This window comes from Eptatretus burgeri, chromosome 9 (assembly GCF_056783735.1).
Source record: "Eptatretus burgeri isolate ZD-2024b chromosome 9, Ebu_testis_v1, whole genome shotgun sequence".
Lineage (NCBI taxonomy): Eukaryota > Metazoa > Chordata > Myxini > Myxiniformes > Myxinidae > Eptatretus > Eptatretus burgeri.
The window spans coordinates 2491824-2514813 of NC_140969.1; the positions used below are offsets into that span (position 1 = coordinate 2491824).

Below are 22990 nucleotides of genomic sequence, written 5' to 3' on the forward strand. Positions count from 1 at the left end.
CCTCTCTGCAATGCATTCCACACAGACTGAGGATATAAACATTCAATTTTCACAAAACTTGCTGCAACCAAGTGTTAATCAACCTTTGCGACGATGAAAAGTGAAAACAGAATTTAAATTGAACTTAAAATAACTGCGTGAAGCCGTGTTGAAGTCAGCGGACCTCGTGTTGCCCAATAAACAGGGCCAGACGACAGAGGTAACGAGAAATGAGTTGGTCAAATTAAATCTTCTTAATAATCTCGATGAAACCCATTATGTATTATAGCCGTCCGATGCTCCCTTATAGGCCATTCGACCAATCGGTCATTTTGCACTTGATGACCCTGTAACCTTGACCCCGAGGCGAAAATGCAAAAAAGGGCTCAGACGATGTATAGAGAGTAACTAGTATTATCATCGTGTCAAGTTAGAACTCAAATCGGCCGAGTTGTCTCGGAAGAGATAGAAAAATAAAAATTGTTGACAGACAGACAGACAGACAGACAGACGGACGGAAATGAGGACATCGAACGGTTATATTAGGTCAGTGAGCCGACGTAAATAACCTTACAAAGTGAGATACAGAACAAGTCTAACAAATCGGGGTCCATAAAACCTGGCTTATATTGAACCAAGAAAATGAACAACAAACAAGCAACAAGTGCGAGCTGTCTGTGGTTCAGTGACGATCTTTAATAGACCTCTCAGACTTGGAGCAAGGATGCTCTGACATGAAACCCCTGAAAATGCTGCTCCGATGCCTTCGATTTAAAAGATCATTACTTGGTCTTAAAAAAGAGAAAACCGACAAAAGGAAAATTTGTACTTGGGGTTTTGGGTGGGGGGCTCGTTCTGCTTCTTGTACTTGCCAGAATAAATTACTGTATTACCAGCAGAGGCCATTGTTACATTATGTACACAGGGAGTGGGGTGGGGGGGGGGGAGCATTGAGAAAAAGAAGGGAAGGATAGGAAAAATATGAGAGGAGGAATGTTGGCATGGAAAGTGACAAGAAAAGGTGGGAAGACAAAAATAAACAGAAAGAAGAACTGTGCAACAAGAGGAAAACATGGGGGGAAGAGTCACAATTAAATAAACAAATGTATGAATAAGTGAATAAATAAAAGTCGATAACAAGCAACAACTTTACAGGAGAACTGTGCACAAGTTATGTCATTGACAGAACGACGACAAATTCTCAGACATTACATGAAAATTATCTGAATGTCGGCATGGAAGCAGTCAGCATCATGCACATCACAGCTGTGAAGAGAAAAAGAAAAGAAAAACTCTTTCCGAAGAGAGCACTTACTTGAGTGCGATGCCAAAACACCGAAGCCCGTGTGTGACCAAGCTTGTTGCGGCAAGGACCCTTGTCATAATGACGGAGCAGGAAGTCATCCTGAGAAAAGAGGTGAATCGTCATTGGTCAGAGAATTGTAATCAAATAAATACAGCATTGAAGCCATCAAGAGGAACTCAAATAGATAAAGATGGAGTCATTAGAAGGAACTCAAACAAGCAAAAAAGCAAAGTTGAAGTCTTCAGGAGGAACCTGTATAGGATTTGGGATTCAGCTGCTAACTCCTCTCCCCTCAAACAAGCCTGGCATTGGCTTAGCGGTTAGGGTGGTGGCTTGGGATCCTAGGGTCCTGAGTTTGATCCCCATTGGCCACTGAATTAACATCAGGGGGTTGACTCAGCCTGCCATCCTTCCGAGGTCGGCGACATGAGCACCAGAGTACTGGTAATAGGGGCACTGCATCAGCGACATAGCAGCACCCCTAACCAATGATGCAACCAGCAGCCAAAAAGGCTGTACATGAAGGAAACCCTCAAACACACCCAGGCACAGCCAAGTGAGCCAAAAACAATTTGCAAGTGTTCACCTTTCTGTAGACAAAAAAGAAAGAAACGAATAATGAAGGAAAGAATGAAATTAAGAGCAAAAGACACCAAAACATAAAACAATAGAGAGTTCAACTATCAGGAACTCCTCCTTGCGGTGATGGTTCCCCTCAACGCAAGTCGGGGGCCAAATCTTCCCCATTCTTCTCTGCTACCTGGATTTGTCAGGGCAGCGCGGTCGTGGTCAGAGTGCCGAGGGAGACTGGTCCCCATGGACCAGCCCTTTCCATCTTGTCCCTTCTTCCTCTCCCTCGCACTTTCCCTCCACCTCTCACTCTCAGTCTCCCTCACACTCTTCCTCTTGACATCGTGAAGGCAGAGGTACACAATCCTGGATGTGGGTGATCTCGGTAACTGTAACAACTGGCGGGGAATAACACTACTCTCAATCCCCAGCAATGTCTTCTGTAGGATACTCCTCAACAGGATTGACAAGGTTATTGACATAAATCTGAGATGAGAGCAAGCGGGATTCAGAGCAGGAAGAGGGTGTATCGACCAAATCTTTGCACTATCTCACATCAACAAACAGTGCTTAGAATGGAATAGACCTTTGTACATCAACTTAATCGACTTCAAGAAGGCATTTGATAGTGTACAGAGAAAGAGTCTGTGGAAGATACTGACTTCTTGTGGAATTCCACAGAAGATGGTTACCCTGATTAGCAAATTATATGAACACTTTGAATGCAGTATCATCATGAACTCCCTATCAAAGTGGTTCCCAGTGGAGTCAGTCACTTTTTCAAGGTTGTATCACATCACCTATCCTCGTTCTGATTGCCATCGACTGGATCATGAGGAATACCATGTCAGATATAGACGGAGAGGCATCCAATGGATCCTTTTCAACCAACTTGAAGATCTAGACCAGCGTTTCTCAACCTTTGATGGCCCATGGCCCCCCTACCGAGTCGCTTAACATTCGTGGTCCCCTGCCCTTCAATAAAAGATGCAGATTTCGTTTTATGAAATTTATTTACTCAGTCTTAAAAGATAAATCAAAGTAAACATTTTTCTAAGCAATACAATCAATGAGACACTTGCTGTTGGGCTTGTCTGACGAGGCCTCTTATGTCCGGCTCCGTCTTGGACACAGCACGGCGAATATCGTTCCCAACGTCAAGACAGTTTCTGGGCTTCGTTTTAATGGTCGCAAGGTCAGAAAATCCAGATTCGCAAAGATATGTTGTGGCGAATTGAATGAGCATTACGGATGCTTTCTTGCTGAGTCGTGGATACGCATCCTGAACAGACAACCAGAAGGTGGAGTGGTCTTCTTTGTTACTGAAGACCAGCTTCATTGCTTTTGAAACCTTCAACTCTGCCAGCTCCTCTGCTTCGTCTTCAGTAGGATCAATTTTGGCGTTAAACAGGTCTTTGTGCCACGGAACATCCAACGGTGCATCGTCGAAATACGATTTGAACTCTGCGGAGAGATTGTCAAGATGTCTAGTGATGCAATCTTTGATGCCGACGGGAAGCTCAATCCTCTGCGTCTGCAGGTGCTCGTTCAAGAAAGGAAAAGAGGTAGTGGACCAGGCCTTGATTCGTGCCTGCCAGACTTCCATTCTAGCAGACAGTCTGGCAAGCTTGTCTTGAACGTCACTGACTGTCACATCACGGCCTTGCAAGGACTGGTTCATTTCGTTGAGTCGGCCGAATATATCGGCCAGGTAGGCGAGCATCATGACGAACTCTTCATTGTCGAAGTGGACATGGAGGTTGTTTTCGTTGTCTCGCAGGAAGATTTCCACCGCAACCCGGAGTTCATACAGCCGAGAGAGGCATTTCCCCCTCGATAGCCAATGGACGTTGGTGTGAAACAGAAATCCAACATGTTCCGCTCCCATTTCGTTGGCCAGGAGTTGGAAGAGCCGATGATTTTTGGCCTTCGCACGAATGAAGTTGATCACTTTGACCGCGACGTCCATGACTTCCAGCAAACGAGGCGGAAGAGTCTTTGACGCAAGAGCGTATCGGTGTCGCGAACAGTGGGAGGACATCACATGGGACCATTCGTTCTTCACAAGAGTGATGAACCCTCCTCTGATGCCAACCATCGCTGGGGCACCATCAGTATAAATGTGCTTGAAATTCTGCCAACAGAGTCCATTAGCTTCAAAAAAAAAAAAAAAAAAAAAGAGTCCACAATAGCTTTGATATCTGCCGCTGTCATTGTGGTTGGTCGGGTATTGCAGAACAAGAACTCTTCCTTCATCTTTCCCTTTCTCTCATAGCGAGCAAAGGCGATCAACTGGCTCTCCAGGGCGGTGTCGGTAGACTCGTCTAATTGAAGGCTAGCCTGGAGCGTGCTTTGTTTGATTTCGGAGCAAACTTGACGGCACACATCAGCGGCCATGTCGTAAATCCATCGTCGGATCGTGTCATTCGAGAGCGAAACTTGCTGGATCTTCTTTTTCGCCTCTGGTCCGATCATGAAATCCACCATTTTCTCTGTAAATGGCTTGATAAGGTCCTCAGCAATAGTGTGCGGCTTCTTGCACTTCGCAATTCGGTATGCCACTTCGTAGCTGGATTGAAGAGCAGGTTTTTCTTCTGGCCGGAATCCAAATTTGGGAAGTGTCGCTTCACGGTCATATCGTGATCGTTTCACAGACAGAGCGTCGATATTATCTTCCTTCCTTCCGGGATGCCTCTTGTCGCAATGGTTTGAAAGTTTGGAAGGACGTAGTGACGCATTTGACATCACGACCGAGCAGTGCAGACATTGCGCGCAGTCCACGCCATCTTGACTGACATTCGTGAATCCAAACTTGACATAGCTGTCATTCCATTTTCGAACCTTCGACATCTGAGAAAAAATTTGAAAAAAACAAAATTCTAACGTTTTTGTAAACATTGGTTTACTATGAATGCTCTGTGGGCTCCGCCTTCTCTTTTAAAATCGTGGTTAAACTCATCTACCCTTTTTACTTTGACACTATGACCGGAGACTCGTCACCTTAATTGTACATTACAAGCTTCTGCATTCTGAATCGCAGTTTTTCGGCGTCCGCTCATGGCTCCCCGGTCGAAGGCCGATGCCCCCTTGGGGGGCCACGGTCCCCCGGTTGAGAAACGCTGATCTAGACCTTGCTGATGATTTAGCAATTTTGTCATCAAGGCATACCAATCTGCAAGAAAAAAAAACAAACTTACAGGCTAATCAGCTTTGCCAGAAGGACAGGTCTCAACATTAGTACTGCCAAGACCTAGGTGATGAACATCAATGCCATGCCTTCTGCACACATTACAGTAAATGGAGAAGTATCTAGAAACTGTAGAGGATCTTACATACCCAGGCAGTCTCATCAGCAAAGACAATGGAGCCAAGAACATATCAAGGAAAGACTGCAAAAACTCATAATGCATTCACTCGACTTCATTCCATCTGGAAATATAAACAGTACAGTCTGAAGAGAAAGATATAATAAGACTTTATAACAGCAATATCAAGTCTGTTCTTTGATGTAGCTCTGAGTGCTGGTGAGTAATTAAGTCAGACAAGAGAAAGGTAGAGTCCTTCCACAATGGATGTCTGAGGAAAATCTGCCACATCTTCTGGCCAATTAAGATTTTTTTTAAAGACTTGCTTAAAGAACTGGTTGACACAGCATTGCCCTTGAAATCAAGTGTCGCCTCCTCCAATGGCTTGGCCACGTGCTTAGAATGTCCCCTGAACGAATCCCCAAGGTGGCTTTGAGATGTACACCATCAGGAAAGAGGAAACCAGGCAGGCCAAAAACTACTTGTCGTAGGACTGGAGTAGCCGAGTTTGGTGAGATGGGTCTATCATGGTGTGAGGCACAGAATGTAACTAAGGCTAGAGATAAATGGTGAAAAGCTCGTAGCTCCCATCGGGACAAAGAGGTAAGTAGAAGAAAAACAAGTGAGAAGAGAGAAAAGATGGATGAGACTGAATGAATTAATAAATAATAGGATGTGGGATGAGATATGGGACTGAATGATTTAATAAATGAGGAATGAGTGACCACATTTTTTTTGTTTTTTTAAGTTGAATCACCATTTGATCGATCACATGTTACAATCGACTGAAGCAAAATAAATAATGAAAATTTATTCTGAAAAAAAATATTCTTCAATTTTAATTACTTTTCAGTACAATTATTCACCATTGTTCCAGATGATATCAGGGTTAACCTTTTCTGGGCCAGATGTTCATCCCCTTCAGGTGGGGGCTACCTGGTTTTGGTGAGTATGTGTGACGGTTAGGAAAAAAACAAAAACAAAACAGAGCAATTACTCCCAAAATATTTTTTCCAGTAACACACCCACCCCAAGAATTTGAGTATTCAAGTGACTGTATCTCTCAAATGGAATGCCCAATCTCAGAAATTCTAATTGTTCTTTGATCTGTAAATTACAATCATCAAGAAGGAATGGTAATGATTCATTTTTTTTTCTTTCTACAATGTCAAGGCTCATTTAAGAGCAAACACAAAGAACGTATAACAAGGGGAGCAAGAGACAGGAGGGATGGGAGAGGAAAGCATAAACAGTAGGGAACTAGAGGGGGAGCACTCGGTAGAGTGCAAAACTTCCGCCGCCAATTCTGCTAGGTCACTCAAGTGAACCTGATATCCTATTCATTCAATTTGACGTCAACAGTGCTCAGAGTTATAGTTTGCAACTTTCCCTTTTACTTTTAACTTTTACATACTCAATTCATTCGTCATAACTAGAAACATTCCTTCAGACAGAAATTGATTTTACGTGGGTATATCCACCTGAAGTTCCAAAATCAGCCGCAATTATAATTTTGGCACGTTTTTTGTTGGAAATCACTTATAATATGTAGAAATGCAAAAAAAAACAAAATTTTGTTGAAAAAAAAAGTTGCAAAAATTTTTTTTCTCTGACAATTTTTTTTTTTGGGGGGGGGGGGGGGGTTGGAAATCACTTAAAACATGTAGAAATGCAAAAAAAAAATTCAAATATTTTTTCAAAATGGCCGCCATAGCGGCCATATTGGATTTTGGACAGAGTCCAAAATCTGATGGCATGATCCTTGGACCATACCTAATCCCCCCACCAAGTTTCGTCGAAATCCATCGAGGAGTTTTTCCGTAATACTGTTCACAAACAAACAAACAAACAAACAAACAAAGGGGTGAAAACAGTAACCTCCGATCTTCGATTGTGGAGGTTAATAACCACATGAGGTGATCTGTGGAAGGCAGAGGGATGGGGTGGGGTACACAGTGTAAACAAGATGGACACTACAGGGACTTTCAGGAAGGAAAGCAGGGAATTTGCAGGAGGTGGGTTTGGGGTGGATTAATGGGGGTAGAAAAGATCATGGTTTTGGATGGGGGGAGATAAGAGATGATGGTGAACAGCTGTGTTGAAAACCTGGACGGAAGAGTGGGATCGAAGAGTGTGTGGGAGTTTGTTCCAAAAAAAGATTTAAAATTTTGAGTTGGAAATGCTCCTGAAACAAAGTTTGATTTCATGGATAAATTACCTCAACACTGAATCACAGGATATTCAAATTGTCTGAGGGCAACAACAAAGCAAAGTGGACAATTGGCTTAAAGACAATGAGTGACTTCGAAAAGGACATCATTGCCAGACAGAGCTATCACGAGGCACTCACATCGAGGGATTGAAGGCAGTACCAGCAGAATGCATGACGGCATCGGCTACACATCATCTGAGCACAGCCATCATTTCGCTCAATAAGGATCTTGCATGCCGGGCATCGTTTTATGGAATCATCTTCGCCATCCCACAGTACAATCCTGTAAAGCCACCCTCATGTCATGATTCTAAAGGAAGCTCAACATAATCAGTCATATGATATAAAGGCACTCATTGACAAATTCCATTTTGAACTATTTATCCTTTAGAGGGGAGATTTGGGAGGCAAAGCAAAAATAAATCGATATAATAATTAACATTCAGATGCTGTAAATGTTATTTAGGCCAACACACAAATGAGGGATTAGATCCAAGCACCAAAATGGATTAGACATTATTAAAATAAGAAGTTGATAAATTTTATAAAGACCTTCTTTCCAGTTGCATTTTCTTTGAATGCGCACATAGTTTCTCAGCTGTTAGATAGGCCCCAAAAGCAAACTTTACCTCACAGGATGCCTTGTCTCACTGTTGTTGTTTGATCCCTGTACTGTTAACGTGTTCCATTGTCTGCTTATCCGTACTTACTCGGTCATATTGTATTAAATTTGAGTTTGTGTTTGTCTAAAGCCTGTATCTCACTGGGCTGCAACAGCTCGCGACGAGTTGGAGACACCAAATTGCGATAAAACAGCAATAATTTTCACTTGGAATCACACTGAATTTATACTGAAACACATTTGCGTATGTCTCACGAATATCGCACGAATGTCCCACGAACTCCCGGCGAAATTTGGGATGAACTTCGCCTGGAGTTCGCATACATGTCGCACGACATTCGCGCGACGTTCAGGTGACGAAACAGATTTTTTTGGCACATGCAACTGTCGCGCAACGGGCACACGACCATCGCGCAAATGTCGTGCAACAGTCGCACGACAATTGTGCGTGACATATTATATATATATATATATATATATATATATATATATATATATATATATATATATATATATATATATATATATATATATATATATATATATATATATATATATATATGGACTCTCCCTTCCAGCAATCATATTGTCAGTTGGGAAACGAGTAAGAGAGTACCTGACTGAGTTCTACAATGGTGTGGGAGCTGTGCCCTGGCAGAACAGGATGGTGGGATTACAGGAGAATGCTGACCAAGCCTGATTGTTCAAAGTGTTCTGTTACTTGTCGACGTTGCACCCACAAACATTGTGTGACCCAATTGTTCATCTGCCTGATAGGGGCTTGTGGGTGTGACCATATTTTGTGTGTGACCTAATTTATATAAAAATGTGTGACGTGATTTATGAATGATGGGAAGGTGAAAGGAATGATGGGAAAGTGAAAAGTTTGCATTGAAGGCCATTACTCAGAACAGGAGAGAAAGAGGACAGACAATGCTGGTTTTACAATATGGACTGTTATTTTTTTTAATATTTTTTTTTAGTCATATCTGGATTGAACTATTGTGAATCTATCTACATTACATTGCATGTCACATTTGTCGCACCTTCTGACTCACGGAAACTAAATTGAGAAGGGTTCGAGACCACCGTGACAATTGACTATTTGGAGATAAAATTTGTCGCACGAATTTTTTGAACAGGTTCAAAATTCCAGCGACACCAGAGCGACGTCCTGCGACTCACGCGAGGAAATTGAGAACCACCGCGAACGTTTGCAGACATTTTGGAGAATCCCGTTCGCATTTTGTCGCGAGCTGTCGCAGCCCAGTGAGATACAGGCTTTAGCCTTGGCCAGGTTGTGTGCGTGTAAATTTTAAATTTTATTTTTAAATTCTCATTCTCTCTTTATTCTCATCCTCCAATCAAGACCAATTTTATCATACTGCCTTTGTAAACTCAAACCATCTCAAAAAAAAGTTGGTTTACTTTTTTGTGGGGGAGTGTGGTGAATCTTCTCACTTATTGATTGAGCTCTTCCCATTACTCCATCCTTCATTCTCCATCTCCATTTTATTAATGAAAACTTCTCAACAAAAAGACTCAAAATGTCTTCTTTAAAAAAAGAGGAAGAAAAAAGTGGTATTTACCTCCACCACCAATGGTGGAAGGTTATGTTTTCACCCCAGTTTGTTTGTTTGTGTGCAGGATATCTCAAAAAGTTGCGGAGGGATTCGGATGAGATTTTGTGGACAGGTTGGGTGTGTGACAAGGATGAACTGATTAGATTTTAGTGGATTGGATTTTTTTCTCTGACAATTTTTTTTTTTTTGGTTGGAAATCACTTAAAACATGTAGAAATGCAAAAACAAAAATTCAAATATTTTTTCAAAATGGCCGCCATAGCGGCCATATTGGACTTTGGACCAAGTCCAAAATCTAATGGCATGATCCTTGGACCATACCTAATCCCCCCACCCAGTTTCGTCGAAATCCACCCAGGAGTTTTTCCGTAATACTGTTCACAAACAAACAAACAGACGGGTGAAAACAGTAACCTCCGTCCATCTTCGATGGCGGAGGTTAATAAGAACAAATTCAGAGCCAAAGTACTGTTAAACTGCAGGTTCATTTTCAGATTCATGTTCAAAATATAACATTCAATTTAAATAAGCTGTTCCTCAATCATACACTGACATCTATAAACAGACTGGCAGACAAAGTGAACGCAGCCTCTTCTGTGAAGTATAGGGCTGACTCAGAATGAAAGACAGCTTCTCATGGAGCCTACTGTACTCGTCATTCATTAAATTTTCATTCTTGTCATTTCTTCTTACTTAGTTATGCAAATCCTGGGAAGAAAAAGGCAGCAGCTCACATTAATCGTTTGTGTGTGTGTGTGTGTGTGTGTGTGTGTGTGTGTGTGTGTGTGTGTGTGTGTGTGTGTGTGTGTGTGTGTGTGTGTGTGTGTGTGTGTGTGTGTTTTATCTCCACATGCAGGTTTCAGAAGGTGGAATGGAGTCCTCCTAGGTCTTGAAGTATCCACCTGTTTAAGTAAGGGATCACAATTCATGGACTAATTTGTGAAGTTTTCTTGTTCTTAAAGTTTTGTTCTGATGGCTCTTTTGAGGATCGTTATCGAGCCCCGGACAGCTTCCAACTGCAGTTCATTTGTCGTAATATTCCAGGGGATGGTTTTTATGATCATTCTAAGGATCTTCTTCATCAGTCCAATTGCTCCAATAATCAATGGAACAATTTGGTCACTCTTCAGCTTCGAGGATCTTTTCACTTCATTTTTGAGATCTTGATATTTGGTCATTTTCTTAATTTATGCCTCCCGTGTTGGCTTAGTGGTTAGGGTGGCTGGCTTGGGATCCTAAGGTCCTGAGTTCAAGCCCCGTTGGCTGGTGAATTAACACCAGGGGGTTGAATCAGCCTGTCATCCTTCCGAGGTCGGCAAAATGAGTACCAGTGTACTGGTCCCGGTGTATGTCCCGGTTAGAATAGGTGTACCATATCCGTATGTCGTAAGAGGCGACCAGGGTTGGTATCAGGAAGGGCATCCGGCCATAAAACATTGCCTCAAGAAAAGCTAACCCCTGCACAGCAGGGAAAAATGGTTGTAAAAACATCTGAAGAAGTTTAAGCCAAAAATCGCTGGGTACTGACACCTCAATTAGCAATGTCTTATTTTCCTTTTTTGTACCTCATTATTGTGGTGGAGTCTGCGGGCCTACGGGGAAGGGCATGGTGGTGTGGGAGTGGTCGGAGTGGTCATCGTATCTGCAAGGGATATAAAGTGTGCGCGCCGCCTGAGGCGTCGTAGGAATGCAGAATGGAATCGAACGCGGCTTGTGCGTGTGCATACGTAATAAAGGAGAGCCGCTGGGCAGAGTACGCCCGCGCTCCTCGCCACCCTTAGCGAGATGATCGAACTGGAACCGCGCGAGATGTAACGACTTCTCTGGCGCCAAGTGGGTCTTCATTTTCGCCATGATGTCCTGAAAGGATAGCACGTCATCACTGGGCCTATTTGGAGCCACCAAATCACTCAGCAGCCGGTAGTGCTCCGTTGATAGCGAGGCGAGCAAGATCGCCTTGCGTTTCTCTTCATCCTCTACATCATTCGCCCGAAAGTAGAAACCTAACTGTTCAGAAAACAACTCGAACTCATCTCCCCCGAACACGGGTACGCGTCCGTGCGCCGTGCCCCGACCTTCTGCCATGCTCGTGCTCCGTAGAGACCCGCCCTTGGTAGAGACCCTTTTTATATATATATATATCATACATATATATAAAAAAATATATCATACATATTATATATATACAGATCTATACCAGGCGTAGTGGCGATTTGTTATCGCCTGTAATCCGGCTACTCGGAAGCTTGGGATGGAGGATCGCTAGACGACGGGAGCTCTGCGGTGAGCCGTGCTATGAGAGGGTGTAGGGCAGCCCGGAATCATGGCGAAACCCAATCCTTATCCCTGTGTCGTAAGAGGTGACCAGGGTTGCGTCAGGAAGGGCATCCGGTGTAAAACCTATGCCAAATCAGTATGCGGATCATAACGGATGATCTGCAGTGGCGACCCCTAACGGGAGCAGCCGAAAGACGAAGAACAACATATATATATATATATATATATATATATATATATATATATATATATATATATATATATATATATATATATATATATATATATATATATATATATATATATATATATATATATATATATATATATACATATCCATATATACTGTACATATCTATATACATACATACACATACATATTGTTGCGAATTCGCGCCCGCCGGCGTGTGGACGGCCGCGTTACTCGAATCGCGACCGCGTCGCCCACCGGACGGACAATTCAGTCGTGACCCTCCGGGAACTATCGCCCGGAGCCAGTCACGGGTGGGCCTTTCCACCTCACCACAATCGTGCCAATCGGCCACCCGTGTAGGATAGGGTTGTTCGCCAAACTCGACCTACCAAAGTACCCACGCGGATGGTAAACCGGGCGATTGTACCTCGCCGTAGGTCGACTCCGGACACGAGCCGCTTGGGCGGTCCGTTCCGTACTATCGGGATAACCGAGCGGTGTTATCGTCGACCTCGATGGTTCAGATTATTTACCAGGCGTTTTGCACCCACTACGAACCCTTTACGTGAAGCAGGATGGAGGGTGAATAAAGAAAAGACGAAGCGAAACAGGAAAACAGTTCACACTGCACATTTATTTCCCGGCACACGGAAAGCACATATATACAGCCATACAGTCAAAATGCACATATAGCAACCAAAACAAAAGCAACAACGACGCAGAGTGACTACCGACTACGCACACACACGGCAACACTTATAAAGTTCTACTTTACAGATGGCGCCAACACACATTTACACAAAAGCAAAGGAAAGAAGCCACCCTCATAGACAAGGGGGCAGACAGGCCTGTAGGCCAATTGTGCGCGTGACCTGGAGGAGCGGCCAGGTCCGCGAGACCGGGGGGGGGGGTCCTACCCGCCTCCTCGTGACTGTGCCCCGACTCCGTGCTCCTTGGCGGGTTTCGTTGGCACGACGTTGGAGTGGGGTGGGAACGGGCCCCCTTTTTGCACTATCTCAGCACGGGGGAAAGGGGGAATTGTTGATGCCCTGGGGGAGGGAGATGGCTGGCTGGCTTGGGTCCCGCGACGAGCGATCCCACACCGCGACCTCGTCGCCGACCGCCGTCCTTCTCGCCTCGGACCTGAGCTCCTTTACCTCTTCCCGCAACTCTTCTCAGCCGACTCCAGAACCCAACTCTCTCGATGACACTCTCTTCCCCCGGCTCTTTTCCACTCTCCAACCAAAACTGACTCACTCTGCCACGATTTGCCTTGCGCTCGCCGTTTTATAAGCTGGCAGGAGCCGCTAATATGCAAATATTCGGATCAGGATGACCGCGGGGGCGGAGCCACGCTCGCCCATTGGTCGGAGGAAACGGGGGCGTGAACCTCCCCTGATCCTAGAATTTACATATATCGATTTCACACAGACGCGCCTGGAGACGGGGCCAAGCCGCCCCGCGCTTACTAATTGGACGGAGGAGAAGTGGGCGTGTAGCGTTCTTGATCCTAATTTTCCCTCGGAAAGGCCGCTATTTGCGCTCGCGGCTCGGTGCGCTCGGCACCAATCGCCGAACGGGCCTGAGACAGCCCGACGTTCAGTGTTCACAGGTGGTGCGGGAATGGCCGCAGAAGGAGAGAGGTGAAGGTGGTGGAGGGTTTTCGGTGGTGGTTGATGGTTATGGTGCCATTGGGAATGGCGGTGATGCGATGTTTGCGGGATTGAGTTGTGAAGGTAACGGTCGTGGCTGTTGGCGTTGTTGTTGTCTGAGGGTTGGAGCGTGGTTGTAGTTGGTGACAATGGCTGGTGTGGTGGTTAAGGTGGTTGTGTGATGGCGGTTGAGACGTGGTTGGTTCAAAATAAAGATAGAACAGAAAAAAATGGCCAACTCAAAGCGTCGCAGCCCGGATGAATCACATAAATTCCCTCTATACAATGGGTTTGGGGCTCACTACACATGTACTTAGAGATATCTCACCTCAGGGTCCTGAATGGTGGTTTGCGAATTTCCACAGCTGTAACAATATATACATACATACACATATACAAATATATATATATATATATATATATATATATATATATATATATATATATATATATATATTTACGGGCCGAGTGTCGGCCGCCAACCAACCGCTCTGATGGAGCCACAAGTCAAGTCGGCCTGACCGATCGCCCGGAATATAGATCGCCGCCCGGATAAGTCTGAGCGACGGGTCCTTGTACAAGAATTGAAATACGCCAATGGGCAGATCACGTGGGGTAGGGTCGATTGCCAATCTTCAATGTACCTAAATACCCACGTCATCCAACTACTGGGGTATTCCACCCTCGACAGAACTCGTACGGAACAAACCGCCGAGGCGAGCCTGTCCCGTGCGCGATTCCGAGCGGCATAATCGCCGAGAACCGTCGGTCCAAATGTCCCCCTTTTACGGCAAACCAACGGCTTTCTAACTCCCAACACACGGAATGCTCAGTCAATGAAAGAATCGACGCGACGAGCTGAAAACATTTAACAATTGGGGTATTTATTAATAATAATGGGGAACTAGGGAAGCACGCAAGAGAACTATTCCGACTATACGAAATGCAATGCAAAGATTCACAACACACAAAGCACTTAACAATTTCCTACTTATTAGATGGGCCCACGGACACACGTACACACCAAAGAAATGGTGGCTGATGCCTTTAATAACGAGCTCCAGCTCGGAGGACAGGTGAGCTGAAACCCAGAACCTATCTCGAACCTCTCCACCTCGTGTGGTCTTCAAGTTGTTCGGACCTGGGCTCCAGCGAGAGCGAGCTGGATCCAATCGCCGTGAGCCGCGATCCTTCCCGAGCTCCCGCGAATCCTCCCGCGCTTCTCAACATGTGCTGGTGAGAAGAGGCGCCGATCCTTCCCGTCGATGCGTCGCTTCCCCGAGGAACCACCTCCAAGAAGAGGTTGATGAGTCGCACCAAGCCGGGAACCAAATGGAGAACAAAGAGCTCCACGAACCAAGAAGAAGAAGAAGAAGAAGAAGCTACCATTCGCAGCTCGAGCCGAGCAACCTGCTCAACTTTTTTCCAAAACAAAGCTGCTCTCCAAAAAGCCTACCGAGCCAAGCAGGACCCGAAGCTCTGCTGAACACTCCTCTGCAGAAGCAAAAAGCTTCCGAAGGCCTCAACCGTAACCCAAGCCAAACAGGACCCGAAGGTCTGCTGAACGACGCAGCCCTCAACTCTGAACACGAACCAAGAAAGGATCTCCTCTTTATTCTTCTCCGCTCCCCTCCCCCGCGCCCGCCGTGACTCATGCCCTCGTGATCCATCCCCCGCTCAACCACAGGTGGGAGGGAGTTGTTGACATCATGAATCACGGGACGGCAGCGTTCTTCTTCCTCTTCGCAGAAGAGGAAGGGACGTCTCCATTGTTTCGTTCACTAACTATTAAAACGATCCGCAGCGCATCTAATCAATTTCTAAACATTTAAACAATGGAAGATGAGCTATCTAGGGAACAAGCACTTAGCGACATAGCTGACGAAAGGAACCTGCATGTTGTGTGCAATCGAATTCCAAATTCATAACACTACCCCCTCCCCTTTTTACAGACTTGTCAGGTCAGATCAGGTACGGGAGCATGCGCCAGAACAGCGCGTCGCTGCGTCCACTTTCTGCCGGTACTCCAGGGGCCTCCGTCTGGCCATCCCCCAGGCAGATGCCAGGCCCATCCCTATCTCCTTGAGATGATGGTCAACCTGCTGCAACCACGAGGCACGTGGTCGGACCACTGGCCTCCTCCACTCATGAGACTCCCTCGCTGAGAGAATCTGGTGAGCAGGATCAGCGTCAGGAAAAACGAGCCACATGTCCAGACAGCCGCAACTGATGCTCATGGACTATGCAGGTAACAAATCTCATCTGAGTCTCTCTCAGCAACCGCTCGTTGGACACAAAATCCGACCAGCGATAGCCAAGGATTCTCCGAAGAGACCTGGTACCAAAGGAATTAAGTCTCTGTCTCAGATCCTTCGTCAGAGTCCAAGTCTCGCATCCACAGAGCAAGACTGGAAGTACCAAGGACCTGAAGACTCGGACTTTCGTCCTCCCACACAGGTACCGGCAGCGCCACACCCCATGATCCAGTGAATCCATGACTCCCCAGGCCCGACCCAGACGTCAATTGACCTCTGACTCGCAGCCAGCAGAGACATGAATATCACTGCCAAGGTAAGTGAATCTCTCCACGACCTCAACATCCTCACCACAAACAGACACAGACAGGACAGCAGCATCCAATATGTCACCGAAAGTCTGCATCATAGTTTTGACCCAAGAAACCCATAATCCCAGCGGCTCCGACTCCTCATTCAGCACCTCGAGGGCCCCCAAAAGGATGTCTAAAGTCTCCGCAAAGATGACTGCATCATCTGCAAAATCAAGGTCCGAGATCTTGACATTCCCAAACGATGCACTGCAGCTTGATCTCTCCGACATCCTCCCTAAAATCCAGTCCATACAAGTGCTGAAAAGTGTGGGGGCCAGGACACACCCCTGACGAACTCCAGTAACAACTGGAAATAAGTCAGAGATGGTACCACCACACTTCACAGCACTCTCAGTACCAGAGTAGAGTTCAGACATCAGATCAATCAGTTTTGGTGGCACCCCACGAAGACCAAGAATCCTCCAGAGGACATCCCGATTCACTGAATCGAACGCTTTACAGAGATCAACATAGGCTGCAAGCAGCCCCTGCCGAAACTCTCGCCTGCGTTCGGTGAGGACACGAAGGGCAAGGGTACGGTCAATCGTTGACCTCTTTGGTGTAAAGCCTGACTGCTCTGGACGCTGGTGCTCAAGCAGATGGTGGCGAACCCTATCAAGAATTATCTGAGCAAAGACCTTGCCCGGCACTGAGAGCAGCGTCACCCCTCGGTAGTTGTTGCAGTCTTGGCGATCACCCTTCCCTTTCCAGAGAGGGACAACAAGGTCCCTCTACCAGTCGGTTGGGATGATGCCTGTGTTCCAGGCAGAGCACAAAACTGCATGCAACGACACGAGTGCAGCACTTCCACCAGCCTTGAGAAGTTCAGCATGGATGCCACAGATCCCTGGAGCTTTGCCCCGTTTCAACTGGTTCACCGCAGCCCGTGTTTCCACAAGCAAAGGTGGACCACAGTTGATTCGAGGGTCAGCAACAGGGATTGTAACACCCTTGACGTCCAACTCGACAGCTGGGGGATCAGCCTGGTACAACCGTTCAAAGTAACTGGCCCAGCGGGCCTTCACTTCAGACTCCTCTGTCAAGAACCTACCACTCTCTGCTCGAACTGCAGTGCTCCGAGGGATGGGCTTGGATGAACGTAATGCGTGAATTCCCCTGTAAGCGGGATGAGAATCACCTGTCCACAGGTGATGCTCTACCCCCTCACAGATTCCTCGCACATAGGCCTCCTTGTCCACCCTCAGTGCACGTACAGTTTTACGCCTCAGCTCCCTGAACAGCTCAGCTCTGCCATTCAGCCTGGCCCTGCGACTCTGGTCAATGGTATCCAGTGTCCCTTGAGAGACAAAATTCTTCTTTGCCCTGCGGTGAGCTCCAAGACATCCACCGGCAACATCAAGGACGGTGGTCTTGAAGGCACTCCACAACTCTTCAGGACCCCCCAAAGCACCCAGACCCCCAAGTGTCCACTCAGCCTGTTCGCAAACTCCTCAGCTACTCTCTCATCCCTGAGCTTGCCAACATCCAGCCTAGGCTGGGATGGTACCATTCTCCAGGATTTAAGGTGCAACTTTAGAGTTGCTGCAACAAGCCTGTGGTCAGTATTGAGGAACTGAGCACTCCGGTAGACCCTGCAGTTCTGGATCATCCTCCAACGACAGTCAATGAGGACATGGTCATTCTCCTTTGCCACACCGCCAGCGTGGGAATACCAAGTCCAGCGATGAGCTTGTGGGCGCTGAAACCATGAACCAGCCACCCTCAGTCCATGACTTCTTGCAAAGTCAAGGAACTTAGTGCTATTCTGGTTCATAGTTCCTGACCCATGGGGACCAACACACACCTCATAATCATCCCTATCAGTTCCAGTCGATGCATTGAAATCTCCCAAGACCAGAAGTGTATCTCGTCTGGGGCACTGATCAACCACAGACTCGAGCGTGGCGTAGAATGCATCCTTCACGGTGAGATCACTCACCTCAGTCGGAGCATAAACAGACACCAGGGAAATGACACCCAAGGAGTGACGAATCCTTAATCTCATAATACGCTCATTGACCGGTGTTACCTCAATTATCATTGGGATCAGCTTATTGGACACAGCTACAGCAACTCCTTGGGTATGGTAACCATCAGAGCGACCAGACCAATAGTAGGTGTAACCACCCACCATTATCTCGCCGCAATCCGGTCTCCGAACCTCAGAGAGAGCTGCAATCCCGATGTCCAAACGCTTGAGTTCAGATGATAACAGAGACAGGTGATCATCCTCTCTTAGGGATAGGACATTCCATGCACCCACCCGAAAGAACCGCATCAGGTTAACCCAAGGAGACCGCCGTCTGATGGACGACACCTCAGCACCACTCCGACACACTCTCCCGTAATCTGACCCAGGGATGTTACCCCGTGATTTCCCTCCTATCATCAAAGATTGGGGGTCCCGAAGGCTTTGCCCCAATCCCGTCATCCGGTGAACTGCCCTGCGAAGGGAAGCTGCACAGGAGGTACTCCCACGGAGTGGGTTTTCAGATTTTTTTGCGTTTTTGCGTTTTGCGGAATGAAGGGTTTTACGGTGGCCGGAGTGCAAATCCTGCCACCAACCTCCTCATAAAAAGTAACCCAACTGCAGGAGGACGTCCGCAGACACAGTTGGGCACTAGATATGGATGGCCGTTGGCTCACAAGGAGCTCCTCCGCCCTTTGACAGGTTTTGTTTTTCATCCTGCTGGGTGTCCATATCTAAACACCCTCCTCACCAGAAACCTGGTGGGGGAGACTGTTTAGTCGCCGATAACCCGACCATGGAACAGGTTTACATGGTACCTGTAGCAGGTCACAGATCGAACTTGACCTGACATAAGTCGACTCGTCCCGAGCCGTCAAATTTTCATGTGACCAGCATGTGTAAGTTTTCCCCTAGTACGTTCTACCTTCGGATCCCTGAGTGCGACATTTCTTTATACGTGTCCCAAAAATAAATAACCTAATGCGCTGCGTGACGAACTAAACAAACTCTCACAGACTCATTCTGACAGCTGAACTAAAATTGCTGGTGCTAAAACAAGCATGCAGGTGAGGTTCCACATATTTACAATTTTCACTTAACTTATCCATTACTTAACCATGGCCCAGGACTTGTGATCTGTGAAAGGCGAGAAGGTAAAAGTCATTTCAAAGTTCATTGATGCAGGGGAATGGATGGAGATGGTCGCAAAACACAAATGAGCATGATGGATGCACGGGCTGCCTGCAGGGCAGTCCTTGCAAAACTGGATGATCCTGGCACACATGGTGATGGATGGACACAGGGGCAAACGTAAACAAGGGCTAGCAGGCATGGGGTTATGGCAGACGCAGGCAAACGAGGCATGGCAAGGCAAGTCCATGCAGAACAGGCGGCTGCAGCACAACAGGCCGGCAATGAAGCTGGCCGTCTCTGGTGTGGTTCCATCAGGTCTGGAGGGAGTGCGGTGGTGCCGGCCGCTCTGAAGGCGTGCTCGGAAGTAGCCTACTGTCTCCCCCCACTCTATCGCCTTTGCCTGTCGCTGTCCATACCCACTCCCTTAATTTGCCACACAACACAACAAAATTTAGCCCCTCTTTATTTTTATTTCCCTTTTATAATCGGCTCCCTAACCCCCTTTATCGTCTTTGTCTGGCTAACCTATCCTGTCAACCTAGCCTACTCCCAACCCCTACGTTCCCTCTCTCGAGGGGAAGAGGGAGAGACTAGCATCCTATCTCGAGGCCCAACGAAGCCTCAGAATGGCCTCCTCAGAGTTCAGTGATCTACCAAGGTGGGTCCCGCGGCCTACAACGAGTGAAGGGATGGATGGTGTGAAGGGGTACATCTCCTATCTACCCTTACATTCATTAACCTGAAACTACCCCAGGGCTTTCCAAAAACGCCTCACTTTAAAACTATCGGTTCTATAAACCATGATTCCCATCGCCTGTGTTGGTGTCCATTATAAATTTGGGCGTTGCCCTCAAATTTTCATTCGTGCCCTCGCACAATTTCCTGGCTGGGCAGCGTGGCTCAACTAGCAGGAACTCCCCCTCTGCCGAACTCTAACCATGGCACCCCCAGGCTGCCTCCGAGCCTAGCTGCTCCCTACAACTCCCTCGAGGGGGTTGCCCTCTCTGGCATTGCCACCTCTCCGATGCCCACGTGGCGTGTTGATGCCCCGGGTCCCTTTCCGATGGGTCGCCCGTGCCCACTACACTATCCCGGCCCCTCTTGGGCCCTTGGCCTACTCTGGCCGACTAGTCCGGTGCCCGTGGTGCCCACTAAACAAAACTCACCTTTCCACAGCCACGCTCCCAGCCGGTCCATGAACTCTTGCACCCCTCCAAACGGGTTTCGTGCCTTCTCGCGACACCAACAAAACGACCTCCTGTTAGTAAATTTGAATAACCCACTAGATTACATTAAACTGACCCCAGGGTCTCTTGGGTGGCAATCACTCCTCCCCCCCAATCAGTAATCGCACCATGCATACCACATTCGCTCCACTCACACACTTGGGCCTGCTGTCCCACACTCATTCCTCACACACTTTTCATTTCACAACTCACACCAACACTCTATACTGCCATCCTTCCTAATTAAATCCTCTGACTAACTCGTGCTCCCTCGTCATCCCTTAAAACTCATGCATGTTCCATTTACTCTACGTAGCTAAGCTACGTCTCCACTCCACATTTCCAGTCTGTCCATGTCTCCAAAAATCCAAAAATTCCCATTTCCTAAATCTAAACTGAAATCCCTCGAACTAATCCATTCCATGGGCTCCATGAGGAATGACCCATGTCCCCATGAAGCCTGTCTATCGCTAACCCATCCCCCGAACTATTACTTCCTGTGCCCCCTAAGCAAGGGGGTCTTCCACCCCCTGCCTGGGGCTCGTGTCCATTCGAAGTGGCGAGGCTTGCTTTTTTAAAAAAAAATTTCTATGCGCTCACCAGCGCGGCAACTCGCAACCTGCGCTCTTTTCCGTTACGTCATGGCAGCTGCTCGCACCTCGTCCCTCATCGGACGGTAACATCCGGCAGGGATTTCCCCTCCTGCCGGATTCCAACCATGCAGCCATGATGTCACCCTGTGCATCCAAAGCAAACCTCGCGTTTCGAGGGGTTCCCCACGCGAGCACATGTGCTCCGCTCGTCTGAGCTTCACACACGCTCGCGTGGAGAACCTGTGCGTTCCAAATTCACAATCCAGCCTAGCTTCTGTCCGTCCCGCGGGATCGGCTTGTATCCACCGCGGACGTTTCCGGACCGGATTTCACTCGCGCAGGCGCGCACGCGGCGGCCTCAGGCAAAGCACAGCACGGACCCCATGTGCGCTGCTGTGCCAATCTGGCACAGTCCCCAAAATAGCTACGGCCGCTACTCGGCCCTTTGTCCTTCGTCAGACACCGTTTTTGTCGCACTCTCACGCGCACATTCTCACGTGCCCTGACGCTCACACTCTCCACCATGGCACTCGGACACGCGGTTGTGCGCTCTCGCATACCAACCGCCATTTCTCTTTCATACCACGACCTCACACACGCGGTTTCTTTCACACACGGCACTTCTCCCTTAAACACCTTTTCACTCACGCATCGTGCTTCTTCCATACACGGGGTTTCACTCACACACGGGGAATTGCTTACACACGCCAAAATACTTACACACGGGGCAACGTGCTTTCCAGCACGCATTTCGCCACACTCATAGCCGCACAAACCGGGACGACAACGCTGGGGATTTGCGCTACCTCAAGCGCTCCCGGGGTCTCCATACCCCCCAAGCTCCGCGTGCACCCATTCACAGCACTCGCCCCCTCTACCTCGCAAGGCTCGACCGGACTCTCCTCACCACGATCCACCTCAACGGGGCACAGTCCCTCCCCTCGTTCCTGAAGGAGACCATCCTGCTGCTTGCATCGGGTCCCAACACATTCCACCAGCTCACCCCCATTGTCCTCCACTACCTCCATGTGTGTGTGTTCGTCAAGTGTCGTCCACTTCACCCCCTCTCTCCTCTATCTCCTGTGTCTCTGTTATTTCTATTTCCTGCGTCTCTGTCGTTGTCACCGCGACCTCCTTTATTATTTCCTTCGTCTCCACGTGTCTTTCCCTACACGTCTGTCACCCCATTTAATTTTTCCCTCTCTGTCACCATCACTTTCTCCGTCACCTCCACGAGTCTCGCCAAACCCGTCTCCCAAATTACTTTGTCCTCACCCGTCTCCATCGCGGGCCGGACAGCTGTTGCACCCCCCTCGCTGGCTCCATCGTATCGCCACGTGGTGCCGCCATTTTGCACACCGTTGTCCGTGCTTCGTCGTGCGCCACTGCCATCACTGCCTTTTGCCCAGCCTGGAGATTCCGCCCCATGCTCTGCGTATCGCATATCCTTATTCATCTCATACATTTTGGCGTTTATTCTTTGCGCGAGTTCTATAACCTGCTGCATTGTCACCTGCCCTGGCCATAAAATCACAAACTGGTTCAACACGTGGAACATGTCTTTCATTCCGGGAAAATCTCACACTCTCACTTTGTCTCCCCGAAGAGACCATTTGGAACCCCCCCCCCTTCCCTCCATCTACTATCTCAACAATCCGCTGGAAGAAGTCCTTTCTTTCAAGCTTCTGGGTCTCACTATCTGCCATTATCTTTCCTGAGAAAGCCTCATTTCCAAGTTGGCCTCCAAAGCCAGTCGCCGAC

At 47.5% G+C, this 22990-nt stretch overlaps 1 protein-coding gene across 14 annotated transcripts in view; it reads right to left on the reverse strand.

Moving 5' to 3' along the window:
• The window catches only part of LOC147019430 (putative E3 ubiquitin-protein ligase RNF144A), a 126251-nt gene that overhangs the window by 38970 nt on the left and 64291 nt on the right, over positions 1-22990 (reverse strand). For all 14 annotated transcript variants that reach the window (XM_085893914.1, XM_085893908.1, XM_085893907.1 and 11 more), the window contains 2 exons: positions 7511-7655; positions 1295-1384 (listed from right to left, as the gene is read on the reverse strand). In XM_085893914.1, coding sequence (XP_085750040.1) covers positions 1295-1384; positions 7511-7655 — 235 coding nt within the window. The remainder of the gene's footprint in view (positions 1-1294; positions 1385-7510; positions 7656-22990) is intronic.